Here is a 23709-nt window from a genome sequence, read left to right as displayed (position 1 = left end):
AAAATATCAATTTTAGCTAGTTTTTTGTAGCCGGGTTTAGTCGGAAAGGGCTAAAATGGTTTTTCTTTCTTTTTAGAGGGAGTCTTTTTACTTCATAGAGCTACAAGAAGATTCTCTTGGCTTAAGATTTTAATTTACTAAAGCTTTTTAATTTACTAAAAGGCTATCAAGAACATGCCATGCTCTAGCCCATAAGGTATTATCATGCATGCATATTGATAATAGATAGAAGAAAGCATTAGTTCTACTGCGCTTCTTGCGTTTTTCTTCCATACGATTCGTCACTTTTTCCCGGAGTTCTCTTTCCAAAGCTTTTTCTATAGGTGTCAGTTTCGGAAAATACACTGTTATAAATGAATAACATATAACAGCTGCGTGTCGGCTGCTTTTCTGTTCGTATATCGTACTTTTTTGTGAGGATATTTTGTATCTATTTAGGTAATCAATTTATGAATTGCCTTAATTGCTCCTTAAATTACATAGGTGGTAGGACAGGTTGGCCAAACCTACCTACTGATCTACCTTTAAGACGAAAAAATCCGAATTTTTTCAAACAATTACTCAGTAGTGTGTGTTCAAGCTTTATCTTTAAAACGTTCTGTGTATAATGTCTAAATCCTTAAAAATAGGGGAAAAATTTAAAATGTTTGCTTTTTAATAAAAAATATTTACTCACAAAATTTGTACAAAAAGCTCTAAAATGTAGCGATTGAATCAAAGATGTTGTCTTAGGGTGCAGTAGATTGGAGGAAGATTTGCAAGGTATTTACCACCATATGCTGGCGATTTGGCACCAGGAAATTTATGCTATCCAACTTCTGTCAGCGAAACCTGGGGGTAATTTTCTGTTTCAAGTCCATACTAACTCAGTACTTTTGTTGATAATTTATTTTTTAACAATCTCTTAGCTTGTGTATATGCTTATTTTGATAATCTAGTGGCTTTTCCTTCATCCTAGTTATATTGTTTGTACAAAGTAAGAAGGGTCAAATTTGCATTTCTCTCTGATTATACTATCTCTCCTTATTTAGACCTGCATAGAAATGCATGGCAAAAATGCACTACCATTTAGAAAGTACATAGGCTATATTTGGCAAGTATATTGATTGAATTGGTTTTGAGTTGCATAAGGATTGTGCTAAATAGGGTCAAGTTTAATGCGAGTTGAGCTGCATAGGGGCTGAATTAAACGGGGGTTCTGAATTGGGGGTTAATTTGAACGGATATCGAATTAAAGGGTGGTGGAGTTGAATGGGTGTTGAGTTGAACAAGGTTGATTCAAAGGGGCTGATTTGAACTGGGTTCGAGTTGCACGAGAACCCGGCTTGAACCTTTAACTGGTCTGGACAGAAAGTGCGAGCTAATATTTTCTATATTTATTTTATTTTTCATTTGAAATGCGTGTTCCTGATATAATAATGAAGTACCTAAAATTGTACAAGTTATATTGAAATCCAGTGGAAGATTAAAATTGGAAGACAGTGTAGAATGACTGGATTTCACCGCTTTAGTTACTTTGATAGAGTAGATTTTCAATTTTCAGCAGAATATCCAAGTTTGACTGGACTTCACTTATAATAATAGTCACTATCTTTTTCCTCTACTAAACAAGAGCTAAGAGCTCATATGGCGCTTGTGACGAGGTTGGAAGAGCCAAGAGCTCATATGATACCATATGAGCTCTGGCAAAATTCTAAGAATCAATAGATTGCTTCAAAAGGAAAATCAGAGGCTTAATGCCAGTCGGGATTTAAAATAAGAGCTGTGAGTCACGTAGTCCTTCTAAATGTCACAATTCATTAAGATTCGATCACCCACTCGTAAGTAAAAAATACCTCAATTTTTCTAATTGTTCCTTTCCCTTCAGTCAATTTGTGCAGCTCCCACGTCCAGAAGCACCAAACTCGCTAAAGCACTGAACCCCACCCCCTAACACCCCCATAGACAGCAGATCCAGTCCGGTTATGTCAATCACGTATCTACGACATTTATAAGCGTTTTCCAAGATTTCCGGTTTCCCCCTCCAACTCCCTCCAATGTCAACAGATCTGGTTGGAATTTGAAATACGAGCTCTGAGACATGAGTTCCTTCTAAATATCAAATTTTATTGAGATCCGGTCACCCGTTCTTAAGTTAAAATACCTCAATTTTTCTATTTTTTCCAAATGAACAACCCTTCAGCTCCCCTAAAGAGAACAGAACCGATCCAATTATGTCAACCGATCCAATTATCTCTCTACTCGAAGTGTTTCCAAGATATCTATTTTCCAAGATTTCCGTTTTCCCCCTCCGGCTCCCTCCAATGTCACCGGATCTGGTCGGGATTTAAAATGAGAGTTTTAAAGCATAAGATCCTTCTAAAGATCAAATTATATAATGATCTGATCACTCGTTCGTAAGTTACAAATACCTCATTTTTTCTAATTTTTCCGAATTACTTCCCCCCCCCCAACTCCACCAAAGAGAGCGGATCCGGCCCAGTTGTTGCCGTCACATATCTTGGACTTGTGCTTATTCTTCCCACCAAGTTTCATCCTGTTCTCTCCGCTTTAAGCGTTTCCTAAGATTTCTCGTCCCCCCCCCTCCAATGACACTGGATCCGGTCGGGATTTGAAATAACAGATCTGAGTAACGAGGTCCTTCTAAACAGTAAATTTCATTAAGATCCAATCACTCCTTCGTAAGTTAAAAATACCTCATTTTTTCTAATTGTTTAGAACTAACCCTTCCCCCACCAACTTCCACAAAGAGAGCGGATCCGTTCCGGTTACGTCAATCACGTATCTAGGACTTGTGCTTATTTTTCCCACAAAGTTTATTCCCGATCCCTCCACTCTAAGCGTTTTCCAAGATTTTAGGCTCCACCTCTCAACTCCTCACAATGTCAACGAATGCGGTTGGGATTCAAAATAAGAGCTCTGAGACACGATATCCTTTCAAACATCAAATTTCATTAGGATCTGATCACTCTTTCGTAAGCTAAAAATACCTCATTTTTTCTAATTTTTCAGAATTAACCCCCCCCCCAACTCCCTAAAAGATAGTGGATCCATTCCAGTTATGTCAATCACGTATCTAGTACTCGTTTTCATTTTTCCCACCAAGTTTCATCCCAATCCCTCCACTCTGAGCGTTTTCCAAAATATTAGGCCCCCCCAAATCCCCTTAAGGCCGCCGGATCCGGTCGGGATTTAAAATGAAAACTCTGAGACACGATATCCTTCGAAATATCAAATTTCATTAAGATCCGATCACCCGTTCGCAAGTTAAAAATACCTCATTTTTCCGATTTAAGCGTCCCTCCCCCAGATGTTCGAATTGAGGAAACGACAATTTTAATTAATCTGGTCTGGTTCCTGATACGCCTGTCAAATTTCATCGTCTTAGCCTACCTGGAAGTGCCTAAAGTAGCAAAACCGGGACAGACCGACAGAATTTGCGATCGCTATATGTCACTTGGTAGATACCAAGTGCCTTAAAATATATGTGACATTTTTCACCTACTGTTTTACCTTGGAAGTATCATTTTAATAAGGGATAAGAGCTTAATTGGGAAGAAAATTTGTCCCGACTCAGAAACCAAAATTAGGCATTGGCATTCATGGTATTCAGCCAATTATTCTACAACACAAATACTACCAGCAATAAAACCAGGACTACTTTAATATAAATAAATCTTGCAGCTTGAATCTGGTAGACTAGATAGATACTTCGACTTTGTGGTGATTTTTTGCCATGATAGTGACGTAGATGGGGTGTAGATTAATGGGCAAATGATCAAATATAGCAAGTTCCTAGAATGGAACTGAGTTATTTTCGTGTTTCGTTTATTTTTTTTAGATTTGATAGTAAAGTAGAATAATATTTAAGTTAAAAAGATTGTAAGCGTTTTTTTTTATGGAAAATGACTGAGGGAGCAATTATTTTCATTGGATTTTTTAGTGGGTTTCATAGGAAATATTTATTTATGATTATCTTATCATTTATTGTGTTTATATATTTATATTATTATTCACTATTATTTATTTATCTATATTTTTATTTTATTTTTCCTGTTTATTTTGTATGTTTGAATCATGCGGATCGAAGAGTGTTAGAAAATGGTTGTTGGACTAATTTTTAAGTCCTCATTGGAACTCTCAGCACTGTCGAAAAAGCAGTTTTGATCAAAATGCAGCAGATTAGTACTTCTGTGATTCAAGTGAGGGTGTTTTCTTTTATTATTAATTGCCAGTGGCACTTTGCATTTGTGCTTCTTTTCTAACATTCATAAGCCCATTTAACTCTAAATTCCTCTGGGCTAGAAAATCTCCTTCGTAATACTGGATATTGTTATTCAAAAAAAGACAGATATAGTTAAGAGTCAATCACTAAGAAAAATTTGATTGTGGGAAATTTTCTTTAAGACAAAGCCTTTGCGTATCACAAAGTTGTTATGTAGTACATGCACCTTCTCACTTAGCCCAGTAGCCCTTTTTCAACAATTTTCGACGGGACCTTAAGTTGGAAATTGGGCTAAGAGTGGTGTTTTATTCTTTTAAACCATTATAATAATTAAGTGAACATAGATCGCTTAAGTAGTACCAAGCATAAATGGATATCATGAATGGTTGATATAACTTAAACTTATAAAAGAAAGAAAAAATGAAATGAAGTTGCTGTTGTTGTTGGTATGAAGTCTCTTTTCATTAAATTTGTTCTTTTTCCAGAATGTGATGAAAGGATAGTCATACGGCGGGAAGAAGGTGGGGAGTTTGGTTTTCGAATCCATGGCTCACGTCCTGTTGTAGTCTCTGCAATCGAGCCTGGAACACCAGCTGATGTCTCTGGATTGGCTATTGGTGATGTCGTTATTGCACTTAATGGCAATGACATCCTGGATGTATCCCACACAGAAGTTGTGAGCCTTGCACATGCCGGTTAATTTTATTAAATTATGATATCTTGCTATTAGGATTTTTTAATCTATTTTTTTAACCAAAGTGACGAATCCTCAAAATCTATTGTTTGTGCCAATTTGTATTCTTGTGAAGCTTTGTTTTACTGAGCATAATTCAAATTAAGAAAGACATTGCTTGAGGCGGGAAATTATTTATAAAGGAAAGAAAAACGAAAGAAAAATGTTAAGATGTACATATTATTCTAAAGAACGCAAAATGAGAATTGTTTCTGCGATTCTATATTTACAAATTATATAGGGATATGGGAAACCACTAACAGAATGAAAAGTAACAGGATTCTCGCAACTACAACTTAATAAAATTATTTAGATACCGAAGGAAACTTGGGTGGTTGTGGGTTTAGAGAGATCTGTCCGGGTATCTAAAATCTGTTTCGAAAAGAAGAAAATAGGGAAATAAAAACCGTAAAAAACATTGAACTAAAATATTTTTTATAATAAAGACAAATAGAATGGACAGGAATAAAACAAATTTTATATCTAAGTTGTCTTTCTATATCGTAATCCTTTGTTCTGATTTTGCTTAGACCTAAGCCACTGCGTTTATTTTTTGCTATGGCTGTTTTATCTTCTTGGTTTTCTTTTAACCCAGTATATTTTTTAGATTTTCAATTCTTTTTCTAGCACTGATCCTGTTCTTGGGTTTATGTGAATGTCAAGTTCTTTTTTTTGTGGCAAGCCTTCTAATTCTATTTTGAATGCAAAACTTGAAACTTTGACTTCACCTTAAACTCGTAGTATTTTAGGATAAGATTATTTAGATCACGTCCTCATAAAAACTAAAAATTCATCGACGTATTTAAGGTAATAATTAAATTTAAGGTAATATATTGTAAAAATCACTTTAATCACTTTAAATCACTTTAAAAATACAACTATATTTGTATTTAGCATAAACTTATTAATGTGCAGTAAAAGATTTTCTTCGTCATTAGTTGTTATTCATATTACTAATAGGCCAATGTTTAATAATAATGACCGTAGTTACACATAGGAGTAAAAATAAACCTTGATGTAGCTCAAGAACTGATTTGCGGTTTCAATTGAATATTTTGCTCTAAATTCAAAACTGCCAACTGTGAATCTGGAAAGTAAATCCTATAGTGTATTACGCTAGATCCAATAGTGATTCCAGTGTGTTACGCTTAATGTGAAAACTTGTCATTACCCGTAGTTTCATGTAATAATTGCTGTATAACCTAGTGTAACGATTTAATTTTGTTATTTTGGATATTTTAGTTCTTTTAAAAGACACAGTTTATTATTTATAATTTGCTCCTCGTGCAAATCCTTGCATAATCTATATTCATTTTATCAGTAACAGTTTTTTTTGTTATTAATTTTTACTTTAATTTTTACGATGTATGTGAAAAAGCAGTTAGGATTTTTGCACCGCATACAGTTTTTGTAATAATTTATTTTCAGTTTCACTTTATTCTTTTGTATTAAAGGCAGAAACTTAAAAATTAGCCTTAACAAAGCTGCAGTCTCAAGAAAAAAAAACGAATTGCATTTGAAATCTTTAAGAGGAATTTAAAATTAAAAAAGGAAAGAAAAACTATGGTAAAAGACCTGAAAATGACGGTTAAAATATTGATTTTTGAATTCTATTTGAAAAGTCACATTAGATTTAAACGAATCTTGGATATTAGTCTGTGTTTAGTGGTTTAAATCCAAAACATATCTTAATACCTCTTGAATTTTTCTTCCAATTTCTTTAGGGGCAGATGAGTTGACATTAGATGTAATTCGAACTTCAATGGTCCTTGAACGTGAGAAAAAATCTTCTGTCAATGAGACTCTTGTCACAATAAGTGGACAACTTTGGAAACAGTCAATCAATAGTTATAGCGAAGCTCATTGGCTTAGGAGATGGCTTGTTCTCAAGACAGATAACTGCCTTTATTTCTATAGAAAAGAAGACGTAAGTAGTTTTCTTAATTCTGTTCTTAAATTTATAGAAATCATGTAGATCCATCCCAGTTTTTTAAAGCGATACAACTCATTATAATATCTTTTTAGGCAGGAATTTAGACAAATTTAAGGGTAAACTTTCAAAAATCACTGCAAATCCCTGGCATCATATAATAGCAGCTGAATTTAATCACAATTTTAAATTCGGCTTAAAAGAAGAAAATATGTAGTTTTTAAAGAATAAATAATGCATTTTTTGGTTCTCAAAGTACTAAAGTTCTGCAAAAAAATCTTAGTTACTCATCCGAAAATGGTTCATTCATAAAGATGAAAGTTTGAAAATTAACATTGAAACATCTTGATGACGGTGTTCCTCCCTCTTTAGAGTGATTAGAAAAAAAAAATCCGAAAAAAGAAGTTTTTCAATGGAAATTAAAGTGTCCTATTAAAACATAAAAGAAACAGAAATAAAGTTAGATAAAACGAACAGATATGAAAATGAATAGTCACATCAAAAGTAAAGACAATAGATACTACTACACACGAATAAATTAATTCTAAAGCGATTAGAAATTAAAATGAATAATCACATCAAAAGTAAAGATAATAGATGCTGCTACACAAAAATAAATTAATTCTGAAACGAATAGAAATTAAAATGAATAATCCAGTCACATTTTAAAACAAATAGATATTATGACAAGGAGGAGGTGGACAACCACTCCCCGAACAACACGATAGTTGTTTTTTAATGTGACCTTCCAAGTTGCAATGTTCATATTATTTAAAGCACAGAAATAATTATGGCCTCAGGAAAAGCAATGGGCTCCAAACCAGTGAAGAACGGAGACAAACACATCTTGTCGAGTGCACACGAAGCGCTTAAGCTGGCTTAGAACTGGGTAGCAAGTTGTCCCTGATACTTTCAGTATGAATGGAGATTCTTCGCAATCTTGGGTCCATTTCAGTCACGATATGGTTTCCCACACTTGGCGATGCTCTTCTATTAACAACAGTTGAAATCCTGAAGAAACAATCGAAAGCCTATTACTTCTGACTCTGCATTCATGCCTGCAAACATTATATTACCGTGGAAAAACAGCCCATAATCAATAACTTAGCTAGGAGGCTTTTCAGTCCAAAAAAGCCCACCAAAACAAACAGAGCCCACAAAAATTATATATCAACGAGTATCCAGTTCAAATGCTATGTAGATAACTAGCTATGATTTCCTCGAAGGGCACCACTCCTCAAGTTTATCCTACAGCCCTATTTGCAGTAACGGTTCTGGTTAGGCAAAATCGTTAAAGGTCCACCCTAACACCACTATGAGACCACACAAGCAGTATTTTTTTTCGGGAATAGGGACGGAGGAAAGAGCTTATGATGGAACAGATACCTTAAACCATTTCACAACACCGGAACAGCTCCAACTTTTTATACCCAGCATATCCTCATGAGAGCATTTCCCATTATATTTCTAAATTAAGTGTAGCTTTTTCATTTAAATTACTTGGCTCATCAGCAAAAAAAAGATTAAATTTTTCCCTAAGTGAAGTAGAGTCAAAATCCTCTGTTTCCAGCTGCTAAAGCTGTATTTTCTTCTTTATGTTTTTTTGCTAGGATGTTTTTTTCATAGCATTACTATTTATGCACTAAATCGCTATTTTTAAAAATGAAAGTATTAAAATACAACATGAGTTTGTAGATACTGCGTTGTTTATGTGGGGCCAATCAATTTATGACAGTTTTAGATGTAGCAAGCTTGCTTATACGTGGTCTTTGGATAATATCTTGTGAAAAGTGTTTTATCCCATATGGTTTATCCCAATTTAATGAAAATACAGACCATCTAGTTGTTCAAAAACCTCTACATCTCCAAATGCATACGTATATATAATCTCAAATGTTAGAAAACAAATTAAGCTTTTTTATTGTAGGTTTGGACAACGTGCTAAACTTGCAAAATTAAAATTAAATTTCAAAATTAAAGTATAAAAATTGCGACAAATCAGTCGTAGAAATGAGAAATATTCCCAAAAAAATGATCTGCAAAAATAGCAGAGCCCAAAATACTGGCTGCTACAACATCTGGAAACCTACTATTTTTCTGAACCTGATAGAAGCCATCTGGTTTGTTTAGGCATCAACTTCAAACGCAGAAATCGATACAAGCAGATTTCGAAATTAGGGAAAGATACTTTGCGAACAACTTATTTTTTTTCAAGAAATACAGTGTCTAGCATATTGTTATACACTGCAAACTGCTTGTGTCTGTACTTTCCCAAACGAAAAGAGGTATATGATCAATAGATATTGATTGAGGCCGTATATTAATAAAGTTGATTACATGTTTACCTAATAATTTCATATTTTCTAGGCAGCTCAGCCCACAGGAGTGGTTATGATGGAAGGTTTGCAAGTTTCTCGAACCTCAACACCAGAAAAGGACTATGCAATTATTCTTTCCAAATCTGGTGTTACAAAACATATTCTTGCAGCTGACGACGAAAACACAGCCAATCATTGGGCTGCATGCTTATTTCAAGCAGCTGCTTCGGCAACACAGGTTATTTGTTTTTATTTTTGAGGATTTCCCTCCTAATTTTAGCACCTAATTTGTAAAGGAACATCTTTCAAAACAGCAAGAAAATTCAGCAAAAGAACCTGATGAATGGTGAATAAAAATCTAAGGAAGGACCTTCAAAAGAACCTGAATTTTCTTTTAATTTTATACGAAGCAGGCCAAAGTTTTTACACGTATGGGATGATCCAGTGAAGGTGGGGGGGGGGGTCCTCTTCGTCTTTGCTTGGGTGCAATTCTATTTTTTGCAATCTTTACTTCTATTCACACAAATCTATCGAGTAAAAAAAAGTATTTGAAACTCTAGCTCGGAAATTCCTTCTCAAAACTTTCCCCTCTCTTCCCCCACTTTAATCCTGAATTGCTGGATCTAACACTAGATCCATTTTACAGAGAAACTTAGAAGATATAAATTTAAAAGGTTTTTCATGATATCTTTAGAGATCGAGATTAGAACCAAAAGCGAATAAAGTCTGCTTTAATTATTTCAAACAACATCAAGCCGCGGGAAAATGGTTTTGCTGCCAAACAAGGATTTTCACCCGATTAGCACCAAAATACTATCGAATGAAGATTCTGAGATGAACACTGCCTAGAACTATCGAAAACTATTTAAATATCCACCCAGTTTCTGTAGTCATGCTAAAAAATAGTGTTGCATTTTTCTCTAAGCATATACTCAGTCTCGACAAAATGAAGGACTATTATAAAAAATGTATATACAGTATTATTAAACGGTTATACAAGATCACATCACTGCACAGCACCTATGGGGGAAGAGTAGAAGATCAGAAGGACCTTAGAAAGGAGAGTGGGTATCCTCCCCTTTGAATTGTACCAAATTTTCTAAGATTTTGTGAGAGATTTTTCCGATAAGAGTGGATTTAGCTTCTAGCATTCTTTCATTTGGAATAATATATTTTCACTAAGCATTTAACATGGATGTTAAGGGAAAGTAGTTTATCTTTTTCTTTTCGAAATATATTTAGCTTTGAAGTATAGATTTAATTTATGATACCTAGGGGACACAGGGGAGATTCCTCAGAATAAGTATCGGGTGGTTAGAAAATTGTAGACCATTGTAGGCTAGTTTTTTTATAAATCTGTTAATGTTGGTAAAATCTCTTTAGAGATTTTACGAACAAATTTAGATGGAGCAATTTTTCAAGGTGGAAGGTCGCGTATTCTCCAGAGGCAATATTTTTCCTAGAAATCTTCCACAAAATCTTAACGTAACGACCTGAAAAATCATTTTCGAAAGCATTAATGTAGAAAATGTGAACTTTACGTTAAGGGCCAGAAATAATTGGTATAAGAAATATTTGTATATTTTGTAGTTTTTTTTTTCAGTATAACTTATACTATGCCTGATAGGATATTAAGTTAACAAAAACTAAATAAAAATGACAAGTTTTTCAATGGAACGTAAATATCGACATTAAAAATCAAAACGAACAGAAGTTATCCTGTATTTTAGGGAAGCTTTCATCCCCTTCTAACTCCCACTTTTTACGCTAAAGCTTATTTTTTCTGCACCAATGCTTCATAAATACATCCTCCAACAGAAGAGCAATCGGATAAAATTTCATTTATCTTTTCACAGTGGTTCGACAATTGAAGAATTTTTTTTTTACTTTTGCTTTAAACAATAGAACTTTTGATTTAACTTTTTTGAACAGTAATCGGCAGATTGAATACGTACAGTCATATACAACTGCACTCTAAAGTGTGTTAATTCGATTACTAGTTACATTTAAACAAGAAGAGCAATCAGTTGAGAATGAGTTCTACATTCTAAAGTGTAGAGCCTCTTAGTAAAAAGGTTCAACGACATTATAATATGTGGAATGATTTCTGTTCGTTTTAAGTTTTATCGTCAGTCTTTGCTTTCATTTGAAAAAAAAAAATCAATTCCTTGAAAAAAACCAGTGCTGTCCAGTATTTAATCTAGTATGTTGGGCATTTTGTCCAGTTGTATAAACTTTATTTAGAATGATTTCTGTTCGTTTTAAGTTTTATCGTCAGTCTTTGCTTTCATTTGAAAAAAAATCAATTCCTTGAAAAAAACCAGTGCTGTCCAGTATTTAATCTAGTATGTTGGGCATTTTGTCCAGTTGTCTAAACTTTATTTAGAATGATTTCTGTTCGTTTTAAGTTTTATCGTCAGTCTTTGCTTTCATTTGAAAAAAAAAATCAATTCCTTAAAAAAAACCAGTGCTGTCCAGTATTTAATCTAGTATGTTGGGCATTTTGTCCAGTTGTCTAAACTTTATTTAGAATGATTTCTGTTCGTTTTAAGTTTTATCGTCAGTCTTTGCTTTCATTTGAAAAAAAAAAATTAATTCCTTAAAAAAAACCAATGCTGTCCAGTATTTAATCTAGTATGTTGGGCATTTTGTCCAGTTGTCTAAACTTTATTTAGAATGATTTCTGTTCGTTTTAAGTTTTATCGTCAGTCTTTGCTTTCATTTGAAAAAAAAAAATTAATTCCTTAAAAAAAAACCAGTGCTGTCCAGTATTTAATCTAGTATGTTGGGCATTTTGTCCAGTTGTCTAAACTTTATTTAGAATGATTTCTGTTCGTTTTAAGTTTTATCGTCAGTCTTTGCTTTCATTTGAAAAAAAAAATCAATTCCTTAAAAAAAAACCAGTGCTGTCCAGTATTTAATCTAGTATGTTGGGCATTTTGTCCAGTTGTCTAAACTTTATTTAGAATGATTTCTGTTCGTTTTAAGTTTTATCGTCAGTCTTTGCTTTCATTTGAAAAAAAAAATCAATTCCTTAAAAAAAACCAGTGCTGTCCAGTATTTAATCTAGTATGTTGGGCATTTTGTCCAGTTGTCTAAACTTTATTTAGAATGATTTCTGTTCGTTTTAAGTTTTATCGTCAGTCTTTGCTTTCATTTGAAAAAAAAAATCAATTCCTTAAAAAAAACCAGTGCTGTCCAGTATTTAATCTAGTATGTTGGGCATTTTGTCCAGTTGTCTAAACTTTATTTAGAATGATTTCTGTTCGTTTTAAGTTTTATCGTCAGTCTTTGCTTTCATTTGAAAAAAAAAATCAATTCCTTAAAAAAAACCAGTGCTGTCCAGTATTTAATCTAGTATGTTGGGCATTTTGTCCAGTTGTCTAAACTTTATTTAGAATGATTTCTGTTCGTTTTAAGTTTTATCGTCAGTCTTTGCTTTCATTTGAAAAAAAAATCAATTCCTTGAAAAAAACCAGTGCTGTCCAGTATTTAATCTAGTATGTTGGGCATTTTGTCCAGTTGTCTAAACTTTATTTAGAATGATTTCTGTTCGTTTTAAGTTTTATCGTCAGTCTTTGCTTTCATTTGAAAAAAAAAATCAATTCCTTAAAAAAAACCAGTGCTGTCCAGTATTTAATCTAGTATGTTGGGCATTTTGTCCAGTTGTCTAAACTTTATTTAGAATGATTTCTGTTCGTTTTAAGTTTTATCGTCAGTCTTTGCTTTCTAACGACTTTACTTGAAAATAACGACTTTAACTTTTTATTTTAGCATGACATATGGATGTCTGCCGTGAGGAAGTGCATCCAATCCTTTCCAGACCAGATCACAAGTCCAGACTGCCAGGGTATCTTGTCGAAGCTAGGTCATAGAGTCAGAGTATGGACAAAATATTATTGTCTACTAAAAGATGCTTGCCTTTATTTTTATAACAACAAGGAACCCTCCAATGCAATTGGTAATTTATTTTGTTTGCCAGTTTTTAAAATACATTTTAAAAGTCATTTATTTATAAGCATTACGCACACACGAGGGAGAATTTTTCAGCAGATATAAAATAAGTTGAAATATGCATATTTGAACCTAACAAATGTAATTTTGAAGGGATAGATTCCCTTATTTTTTTAAAAATCCCCTAATTCTAACCCACTAAATTTGTGAGCGGGTGCATCAAGGACTCGGAGTATATTTTCCGGCGATAGAGACGGTTTTGCTACAAGCCTAAAATCACAACGTGCGCCGGAAATACCGGATACCAGGGGCGTAATTTCACCAAAATTCTGGGGGAGGGCAGACTTGGAGCCAATTTTCCCAAATCAAGTGAAAATGACAGTAAAAATAAAAAAAAGCAGTTTGGTACCATTAAGGTACTATTTAGTACTTTAAAAGTACTATAAAGGTACTTTATAGTATTATATAAAGGCAACTTATAGTTGGCTATAAAGGTAAATATGTACTAAAATACTGATCTGTTTCTGCTGATGCTTGAATTATGCAGGTTTATCTTAGTTTTTACAAGATTTTGGAAGAAACTAAATTTCAGCTGGGGGGGCAAACTGGGGTGTGGGGAGGGGGAGGGAGGGATAAATCGTGGTTTTGGAGAGAAGTTGCACCCCCCCCCCTGCTCCATAGCAAATTACGCCCCTCCGGATGCTAATATTATTCAATTCATTAACCCGATCCATCAGGGACAATTATTTTTTTTGTTTGAGAATGGCTTAGGTTTGCTTGAAAAGTAGGGTAATTCTCCTGTTTTCATATGTTTCCAAAACCTTTTCAAGCATTTTTCACACAAAAAAATGGAATGCAATTTTCAGAAATGAAATTTGATAAATTAAGAAGGCTGAATCCCAGCAATCAAAGATAGCAAAGGGTGATGACGTTTAAAACACAGAACTGCAGGAAAATAACATTCCAAGGCTTGCTGAGGGAGCATGTAAAAATAATAAGCGACTAAGCTTTAGAAATTCACAGAAGTTTAAATTCCGATCCTCCAGTTCCAAAGTTTCGGTCTCCTAGTCTCAACTCTTAACACCACTGTGTGTGGCTTACGGGCCTCAGCAACATTGTCGTCTTGTACACTCAAATCTGAATTCAGAGTTTCTACAGTTCAATTCTGATTGATTATTCAATTGGATACTCAATATTCAATTCCAAGTCTCAATACCACTACACTGTGTTAATACCGGATAAGCCATATTGATAAAAATCATAGAAGAGCTAGATTCTTCACACGCATATCTCTAAATTTTTTGAATATGGACATAAATATTTTAGTTTTATTAGTGTTATGATCAAATTAATACATATATTTTTAATGATAATTTATTTATTTATTTCCCTCAAAATTGAGGAGTAAATAAAATACATAAATGAAATTACAAAACAAAAATAAAATACTTCCACAAACGAAATAAAGCAATGATGTTAAATCGGATTAATAATATAACTGAATAAAAACCTAAAAAAAAGGAAAAATAAAAAAACCTAACACAAAATCAAATATTATTGAAATTATGCGATAAAAATGGAAAAGGTTATTATCGTCGATAAGATTAAATAAATTAAAAGTAAATGGAAAATTATCGAAAGTTGGCTAAAAAAAAGTAGTCATTGCCCTTTATCGTTCAACTGCAATGTATTCTTGCAGTTGCACGTATTCTGCATGCAGCTGCAATTCTTGTCAACTGCATGTATTTAACAGGTTTTTATTCAGCATTAAAAAAGTTGTTTTATCAGAGTCACAAAATATTTTTCAAGATGCATTAAAAAGCGTTTACTTTTGTTATATTAGTTTATAAACTATGTTTTTGTCATTGTTTCTTTGCATTTATTATATTTGCTAATGTTAGATATTGATTGAAAATTTACTTATTTATCTGAGCAGTAGACTGCAGACTGTTCAGACTGAGCTGAAGTAGAGTACAGCTAAACTTTGATTTTTTAGCCCTCATCAGTTTGGACCAATCAGGGCTGCTTATTAAACAACATGCAATTTGTTTTGTTCGGTAGGGATTGCATAAGCATTGATGTCTGGTTAAGCGAATTCTTCTACTATCATGAAATTTACGAAACTGGCTGTTGAATGTTTTATCTGATGTTTTATGGCTAGCCCAAAATATACCAAAAAAATAATTCGTGGTTGCAAACCGTTAATAGTAATCAAAACTCTAAAACTAAGGAGTTTTGGTTACAATATTTACACCAAAAAATATACTTTTTATAGTGATTCGAAATATGTGGAATTAATTAAGTTTTGAATTTACCCACCAAAAATTACGAGCCTAAGAACTTTCTTCCATTCCAAAAGAAGGGAGAAACAACCCCCCAAAAAGGAGGGATCTTAATGAAAACTATACCATTCAGAAGATCTGAAAATGATTTTTCCTGATGCATGTTTATTCGTTGTTTTTTTTTCACCAGGGTTTATTGTATATAACCAATGATCCTAGAATATCGGGAGATGGTTTAGTTCTCCGTGGGAGGAGTGTGTATTACTAGTGGCTTTGTGTCTTTTTTTACCAATATTTGAATGGAAGTTTTCCTATTTTTTTACATTTTTGATATCTTCTTGTTTCCGGGAGGGACACTGAAACCAGCACCACCACCCCCACCCTAGTGGTGTCTATGATTAAATCCCTATAATAAGTTATCAAGTTAATCCTCTTGAAAAGTGAGGAAATGATGATACTGAAGAAAACCGAGGGGTTGTAGGAGAGAGTGTTGGCTTCCTTCACATTTAAGGTAACCTTGGATCAAAAGATTCGTAGTAACACTACTATATGAAAACAGCAACCCTTGTCAATACAATCCAAAACTCTACAAAATGGAGCTTTGACTACAATATATGCAAAAATAAGATCCATTGTTTCTGCTTATTCTAAATATGCCATATTTATTAATTGTTATGTTTTTCATCAAGAACTTTTAGTAAATTAAATTTGTCCAATTTTAGGAAAATGGTTACCCCCCCCCCCCCTAAAAAGGGTAGAATCTTGATGAAAATTATAGAATAAAACTCGGAGTGTATAAGAATCCTAATGCTATTATGTATAAAATCTGAAATTTCTTATTTTTCTAGTGACGAATGGCCACAAAAGCGTGTTTTTTTGGGTTTTTTTTTTCAAGCGGTGATTTTATTGACCCAGTAGTCTTATATTAATGAAAGAAAGCCCATCCCAACGAAAACTTTGAAGATATAATGTCTTGTTTAAGTAAAAAATGAGATCATGCCTCATGGATGTGCCGGTTTCTGGCATTTCGACTCATAAAACACTATTTTGGGTTGCAATAAGGCCCAAAAGGCCCAAATCACGTATAAATTCTCAATACTATTGAAGTTGTATTTGTATATCCTACAGAGACCATACTGGTGTGTGACAACCCGTTGACCCCTAAACATTCAAGCAGTTCGTGAAAATGAACCGTTATTATGGACGTCTGTATAATAAAACTGACGGCAATAGTGCCAAATAGTTACACACCATCTATTAGGGGATAGCCAACATATGGGCAGTAAATCACCTTTTATTGCAGAGACAATAGCTTATTCTGGAAGATTATACGTTATTTTGAAAAGCAGATACGGTAAATGAGGTCTTTTTTTCTCGAAACAGTGTTCTAGAAAAGGTAAACTTCGATATTAAGAGTGAAGTCTGAAGGAGCAGTAGCCCTACTCAGATTTAGGGTAACGCTGGGCATGGTATTTAAAACGATCATAAATCGCGTAAAAAATCATAAATAAGTAAAAAAATTAAGCGACGATGAAACTTTAAATGAGCAAAATTATTCTGCCTATAAGGGAGGCTGCCCCATATTCAGCCACTTGCCCATCACGCTGAAGATTCATAGTGCTTTACTGAAAGAATTTATGAGCTCAACAAATGTACTGATGGGTAATCGCATGAGTTTCTTTGCCAATTGCCTTTATAATGTGTAAAGCAAATGCGCATTAGTAAGTTCTTCCACTCCTGGTGTATTATGAAAATAACTTTTTTCCCTTCTAATAGCTGTTGTTTTGACCAGCCCTTTTTAAGGTATTCGGGACAAAAGTCCAACTTTAACGTAAAGAGCAGGGGCTTGAAGAGAGGGAAGTCACACAGAAGATTTTCTGATTGCTTTAAGTTTTATTATTGCTCTTAATTTTCAATCGGAAAAACGTTTTTTTTCATTCAATTGCTAGTCATAGAAGCGACATGGTTCACTCCCATTTTCTAGGACTAGAATGAAAGAAAGGTTAAGATTGCTAGGCCATGTTTTACCAATTAAGGATGATAGATTGGCAAAAGTTGTGTGTTTTTTTTGCCATCCATCCGTGACCAAAAGAAAAGAAAGTCGTCCCAAAATGGGGTAAGAAGAGGTCATAATGGAGGATGCTTGAGAGTAAGCGATCTTGAGACTTCGTGGGAGGGGGTAAAGAGTTTTGAACAGACTGGGGTGGAGGAGAAGTACGAGCCGCTGTGCTGGGTTTTGCTGGCTTGGTGCTGTAGAGTGCTTGGTGCTGTTAGCAATAGTAGTAGTGGTAATTTCAGGACAAAATTGCGAAGAAAAAAAACTGGGAAAATGACGTGCAATCCTTTTGTGATAGAATAATACGATCTTATCACGGACAAGTCAACGTAGCTTGTGTGAAATTTGAACGGTGATGATGAGTAAATTTATTTTAGGTGTGGTGTTTCTGCATGGGTACCGGGTCCAAAGTAGCACAGGAGGAGGAAGAAGACTAGGATTTGAGCTTCTTCCGTCTGATCCTCGCCATAGGCATTTTCATCTTAGTGCTGAGAGTGACTTTGACCGAAAAAGGTAATGTTTTTCTTTTGTCTAATCAAAGGTATCTTGTGTTAATTACACATAAATTCTGACTGAATAAATTGTACAGTTTTGGAAAACATTCTCCATATGCGTGATGCACAGTAGAAATAGAGATAATATTCCGTCTATTTAGGGCCTAATGAAAAGCTGCCGTCCTTAAAATGGGATGTGTGGTCTGAAAGCCTGTGGCTATCAGACCACACATCATTCGTGATGGTCTAAAAAGCCTTCCAATAATTAGATTAATGATAATAATATTTGCTATTTTGAGTCAGAATTATTCAGTTTTCGGAGCATGTAAATACACTGATGTAAACTAGTCTTGCAATTGATATGGAAAATAATTTGCTATTTGTAGATACTTGGTTTTACAATGGATACTAAATTATAATTTTGAGCCTATCATAAACGAAAAACAGCTGTTATTTACCTTTTGTGTCACTAATACTTGGCTGGAAGAAAAACACATAAAAATTACATATCTTTACTGTACGTCTCTTGTTTTTGACACAAATTAAAGAAAGAATAAAAAACTGCAATGTAAAATCAGCTTTTAAAAACTCAGCCAACTGTGATATATTTGTTAAATGTTGAAAAAGATTTGATAACAAAAAATATACATAGGGGTTTGCTGATAATACCCTATTCTTATGATGAACTTTATGGTTGTAGACCCCTCCATACGCTAGAAGATAGATTCCAACAAGACAAAGCGGCAACAGATTTTCCCCAAAGTGCAAAAAAGACTACAAATATTTGTTTTATCCCTTGTGGAATATTTATCTGAGCCTCTGGATCATAATATAATGTCTGATAAAACAAAATTGCCAATTGTTTTGCTATCTTAAGAAGCTTTAAGGAAATCATGGGAATTGAAAAAATTACTAAATCAAGAAATGAATCTGAAATTGGCAAACGGGTCTTTGGCTAGTAATTGGAACGAAGAGGACAAAAATCAAATGAATATTTTGCCCCTATAAAACAAGGCGTCAAAAAACTAAAAGCGTAGAAAAAAGGCTTTTTCAGCGTAGAAAAAAAAGAATCTAAAACTAAAATAATATAAACAAAAATACATTAAATTAAAACACACTAATTAAAATATATATGTACATACAATTGCTTACATATACAATTGCCAGCCACCAAAGGTTTATACATATACAATATATATATATATATATATATATATATATATATATATATATATATATATATATATATATATATATATATATATATATATATATATATATATATATATATATATATATATATATATATATATATATATACAATTGAATCACACAAAGGTTTTGAATGCTTAAAGTCAACATGACTGGACGAGTTTTGAAATTATTAATGACGGTTAATATTAATGCTGTTAATTCTAAATAATTCTGGAGAAGCAAACTAAAAAATACATTTTTTTTCAAACTTTAAAGATTAAAATTTCAAGGATTAAAAGATTTCATCCCGTCCCAAATCAAAATGAACCAAATGAATATTTACAGACAGTGTTTGACTTTCGCCAAAGTTGGTATTTAAGAATTCCTTATCTTGTCAATTATAAATCTGAGGCCACATATGCAGTTTAAAGTTTCAAAGTTAGGAAATATTAAGCGAATATTCCACAAATGGCGTTTAATTTTCACCAAAGCCAATATTCAGGGATCTCTCTGGCTGTAGATGATAAATCGGAGGCTGAATATTAACAAAAGTCAAAGGGTAATAATCTAAAATTGTCCGAAGAGCCAATTCTTCTTATTTGCATTCAAAGCTAAATCAGCAATCTACCTTCTTTCATTAATTTCCTCTGTTTTTCCTTCTAACTTTTATTTTCTTCTTTCTTTTGTATATTTGCGTATTGTTTACTGCTTCTACTACTACTTACAACTCACTACAGCAACAAGCCGCCTGAGGCCAATACAGCTATGCTCGCCCCTCATCCATCCTACTCTATTCAAAGTTTGGCTATTTATGAATTTAACGAGGATTTACCCTAAACTTTAATCGACCCCCCCCCCACCATAGATAAAATTTTAATTATGAATCTCCTTCTTCATATTATTCTAGGTTTAGGCATCGACTAGGACTATTCCAAAATGCAGTACTCGAATCTGGGAAGAATTGAATAGTCTACTAACAAAAAAACAATTGTTGGCAGAGGCTCAGAAAGTGATTTTGATATATTGTTTGTACAATTCATCGCCCCCCCCCTTCTTCATACAAAAAGAAAAAAAAGACATCATATATATGATTTTATTTTTTCTTGATTTTTCCGTATAGATTGCAGCATTTCCAAAACGATAGTGTTTCAGGAAAATGAAACTTCTTTTCCGAATAGATTCTAGTTTTTAACAGTTTTATGTTGCTTTCATTATAAAGCTTCTCTTCTAGACCTTACGAATGGGGTTTGGGAAGATGTCATCTTTAATTTTCATTTTTCCCAAGCATTCTCTTAAGGAAATACATGTACTGAAATAATCTAACTGCCTCATTTGTGTGTCTGTTTCTTTATTTGTTTACTATGTACTCCAAAGCGGGCTGAAGGTCATGGGGGGGGGGTCTAAAACTTGCACTGTGTTGCCCTTAATCAGTACTATTATATTTAACCTATTTACATCGTCCAGTTGTGTAGTGGTTATCACGCCAGCTTTAACCTCAGTAGGTTTCTGATTCATAGGCTAAATGAGTCAACATTTTGATGTTTTTCTTAAATTTTGCTTTTGTTGCTGGGAAAGGTAGGAAAAGGCCGGAGATCGTCAATAAAGGGAATATTTTGGATGGGAGAAAAGGGTGGGTGCAGGAGGGGTAGTGTGGTGACAGAGTGACATGGGGGGAAACTAAAAAATTAGAGGTGTGACACCAAAATAACGTAGTAAACCATTAAAAAGACTCCTTGACACGCTCTACAGTATCTACTTGTTTAAACTAGTCTCCAGTCTAACTTATATTGATTTTGCATATATTATTTCCTTCTTTTTTTCAGATGGTTAGCTGCACTAGAATACTCAATAGACCGTTGGATTTGCATTGGATAAGAGGGCTGTCTAAGTTCCTGCAATAATACTCGTTTATGTTCATTGTTTAAATTCCTGATTACGTTCAAAGCTACTGAATGTGCCAAAGTACAGGAGGTTCTAGTCTATTATTTGTATTGTGCCAAAACTTCTAATTTATTTATTTTATTTTAAATTAGCTATGTGAATACAGTTTTATTTGGAATTTAAGTTTTACCAGTGCTCTTTTTTTATTTTGCCTGTTAATACGCAGTTACACTTTTTATTATTATTATTAGTAATAGAAGAAGCCGTAATTTGGATACCTCAAGAAATTTAATTGAGATCCAACTTCAACTGTTTTATTTAATCAAATTAATACAACAAAAATTAATTACATCACAATGGAGAGTGGGTTTCGAGAGGTTGTATATATGAACAAAAACACACGCATATCTCAATATAATAATGATTGTAACGAAAAAGAAATACTGAAACACTGGGGAATGGGGAAGAAACCTCAATGCAGGTACATGACAAAAAACTAAGAAGGTTTTTAATTTATATATTTTAAAATTCCATCGTCGCAGGCCAACTCTTCTTAGCTTTCTCTTTCTTTCTTTCTCTTCTTAGCTTCAGCGGAGAATTCCAACTAAAATTCTGACATTCAACTTATATTTGTTCGACATCAACAGAACAAATATGAATTAAATGATATTCTGAAAATTATGGTACTTCTAACCCTTTTTATTGGGGGGCAAGAGGTGTCTGCATCCGGAGAGTCAAGGGGCATGGGCTATATAATATTTTTTATCCAAATTATTGGGAGGGGGCAACTCACCCCCTTACCCCCCTCACTGCTTTTCTGGAAAGACTGTGAAGAGAATCTACATTAGCCAGAAAGTTAGCTTGTTTTGGTAATTTAGCGTATGATACGTTCGAGGGTGCCAATAGAACTGACTGAACTTGGCGTTAATTTTTTGTACTCCTACCTAAAAATAGTTATTTAAAGTTTGGGATGGTTGCTGCCTCTACTTAATCATGCTTTATTTTCATTTTTTAACTCCTTTTTTTATTTATTATGAACTTTATTTATAAAGTTTAAAAGAGTTTCAACCCTGTATTTGACTTTTCGTTGCTTGTTCTGTAGAGGCACCAAGATAAACTTTTTGGAAGGGGTGGGAAGAAGGCCTGCAGAATGGGAGGTTTTAAGTAACGGCTTTGCCAGAAAAGTATCACATGTACTTTTTATATTTTTAGTGCAAAGTATTGAACTTTTTGCTCTTTTATGGCGGGTAAGGGGGTAGGGGGCTAGTTTGATGTCATTTACAATTGGGTTTTGTAATATTTGTACGCTATTTGAGATCGTTCATATTAGTATTATTTAGATTAACTTTATAAAAAAAAATTGACTAAACAGATTCAAGTAAATACATTACGATTTGTATTTCTCTCAACTTGATGAAAGTTAATTGTATTCCTGCCAGTTAAGTTCTACCATTTCTTTTTGTTTGTTCTCTGTCAGTTGAAGTTCTATTTTGTGCCAAGCAAATAACATTGGTAGGCTGTGAATCGACTAAATATTCAATAAAACTATATAGGTCTTTGCTACTAAATTTGCGGGCTTTCGCATATCTGAATATATAACCTTGAACGTCGGATATTCTAGGTTCAAATTTGTTTGACCAGATTTAAGTTACTAGACGAAAAGAAAAGGGGAAAGTATGGGTATGCTCTATTTTCAATAAGATAGGTTTTGGGAAAAGGACACTCAAACAGGTAAAATCTTTGTCTTACGTATCGTGGTTGCAGCGGTATCTGCAACCTAGTAAGGTGTGAACCACTCGCCCATAGTAACTCAAAATGAATTATTTTGAAAACAAACCGGATCGAAATAAAATTAGATTGTCGGATCGCCATGGTATGAACCCGTACACATGATAGTTAGAGTCCTCCGGCATGAATAACAAGGAAAATCACTTTTTGCGTTGGATGCCTTGATGTGTGCACTTTTTTTCCTCCGGTGTTAGCGAGGCACTAGAACATCATAGAGTTTTTTACGGTCTCATATTGAAGGAAACCGCCATATCTATGTGCTAAATAAAATTTTTCCACTGAAACTGCATCGTCGTATACCAGATGATGAAAGACGTAATAATTTAAGGTTATAAATTATGTTAAAAGTAAAAAATATATGATGGTATTTGTTGTATCATCAAAGCTTAATCTTTCAAATATTCAAGGTTGTATTTGTACTGATGACTTGTCAGTATCTTGACAATTGTTTGAACTGGGCGAAAAAGACGTCCAAAGAAAATCCAAACTATATCCCAGTCGGTTGTTTACGAACCCTTCTCTGCTTGTAAGACTTTATGGAAGACAGACTTGCTTTATTTTTTAAAAGCTTTTTCTTGTTTATCGTGAGTCTACTTGTTTGTCACTCTTGGTTTTTGAAACCAAGTGCAGCGGATTTCAGATAGATTAGACACCAAATTACGATCTCTTATTTTGCAATTTGCAAACAAATTTTCTCCTTTTGCCAACAAATTTTTCCAGAATATACAAAACCTTATAAATCAGAATTTCCTTGAGTTCAGAGGCTCATAACACTTTTCTATGCTGTAATCTGTGCTACGCAATCCCTTTCGTTTATGGGAGTTGTGATGTGATCTGTTGTTGCTATTACTTTC

The 23709-nt window shown here is 33.7% G+C and overlaps 1 protein-coding gene across 8 annotated transcripts in view; it reads left to right on the top strand.

The window, feature by feature from the left end:
* LOC136036193 (uncharacterized) overlaps positions 1 to 21245 on the top strand; it is a 139323-nt gene extending 118078 nt beyond the window's left edge. For 5 of the 8 annotated variants that reach the window (XM_065718273.1, XM_065718271.1, XM_065718272.1 and 2 more), the window contains 7 exons: positions 733 to 837; positions 4711 to 4920; positions 6683 to 6885; positions 9256 to 9444; positions 12981 to 13167; positions 17876 to 18011; positions 21010 to 21245. In XM_065718273.1, coding sequence (XP_065574345.1) covers positions 733 to 837; positions 4711 to 4920; positions 6683 to 6885; positions 9256 to 9444; positions 12981 to 13167; positions 17876 to 18011; positions 21010 to 21061 — 1082 coding nt within the window. In that variant the 3' untranslated portion in view covers positions 21062 to 21245. The remainder of the gene's footprint in view (positions 1 to 732; positions 838 to 4710; positions 4921 to 6682; positions 6886 to 9255; positions 9445 to 12980; positions 13168 to 17875; positions 18012 to 21009) is intronic. The other 3 variants (XM_065718275.1, XM_065718274.1, XM_065718278.1) reach the window with 1 other exon arrangement.
* The last annotated feature ends 2464 nt before the right edge of the window (positions 21246 to 23709 follow it).

Source organism: Artemia franciscana, chromosome 15, assembly GCF_032884065.1.
Source record: "Artemia franciscana chromosome 15, ASM3288406v1, whole genome shotgun sequence".
In the NCBI taxonomy this organism is placed as follows: domain Eukaryota; kingdom Metazoa; phylum Arthropoda; class Branchiopoda; order Anostraca; family Artemiidae; genus Artemia; species Artemia franciscana.
Note: the sequence above shows the minus strand (reverse complement) of the source record. Positions and strands in the feature narration are given on the sequence as shown.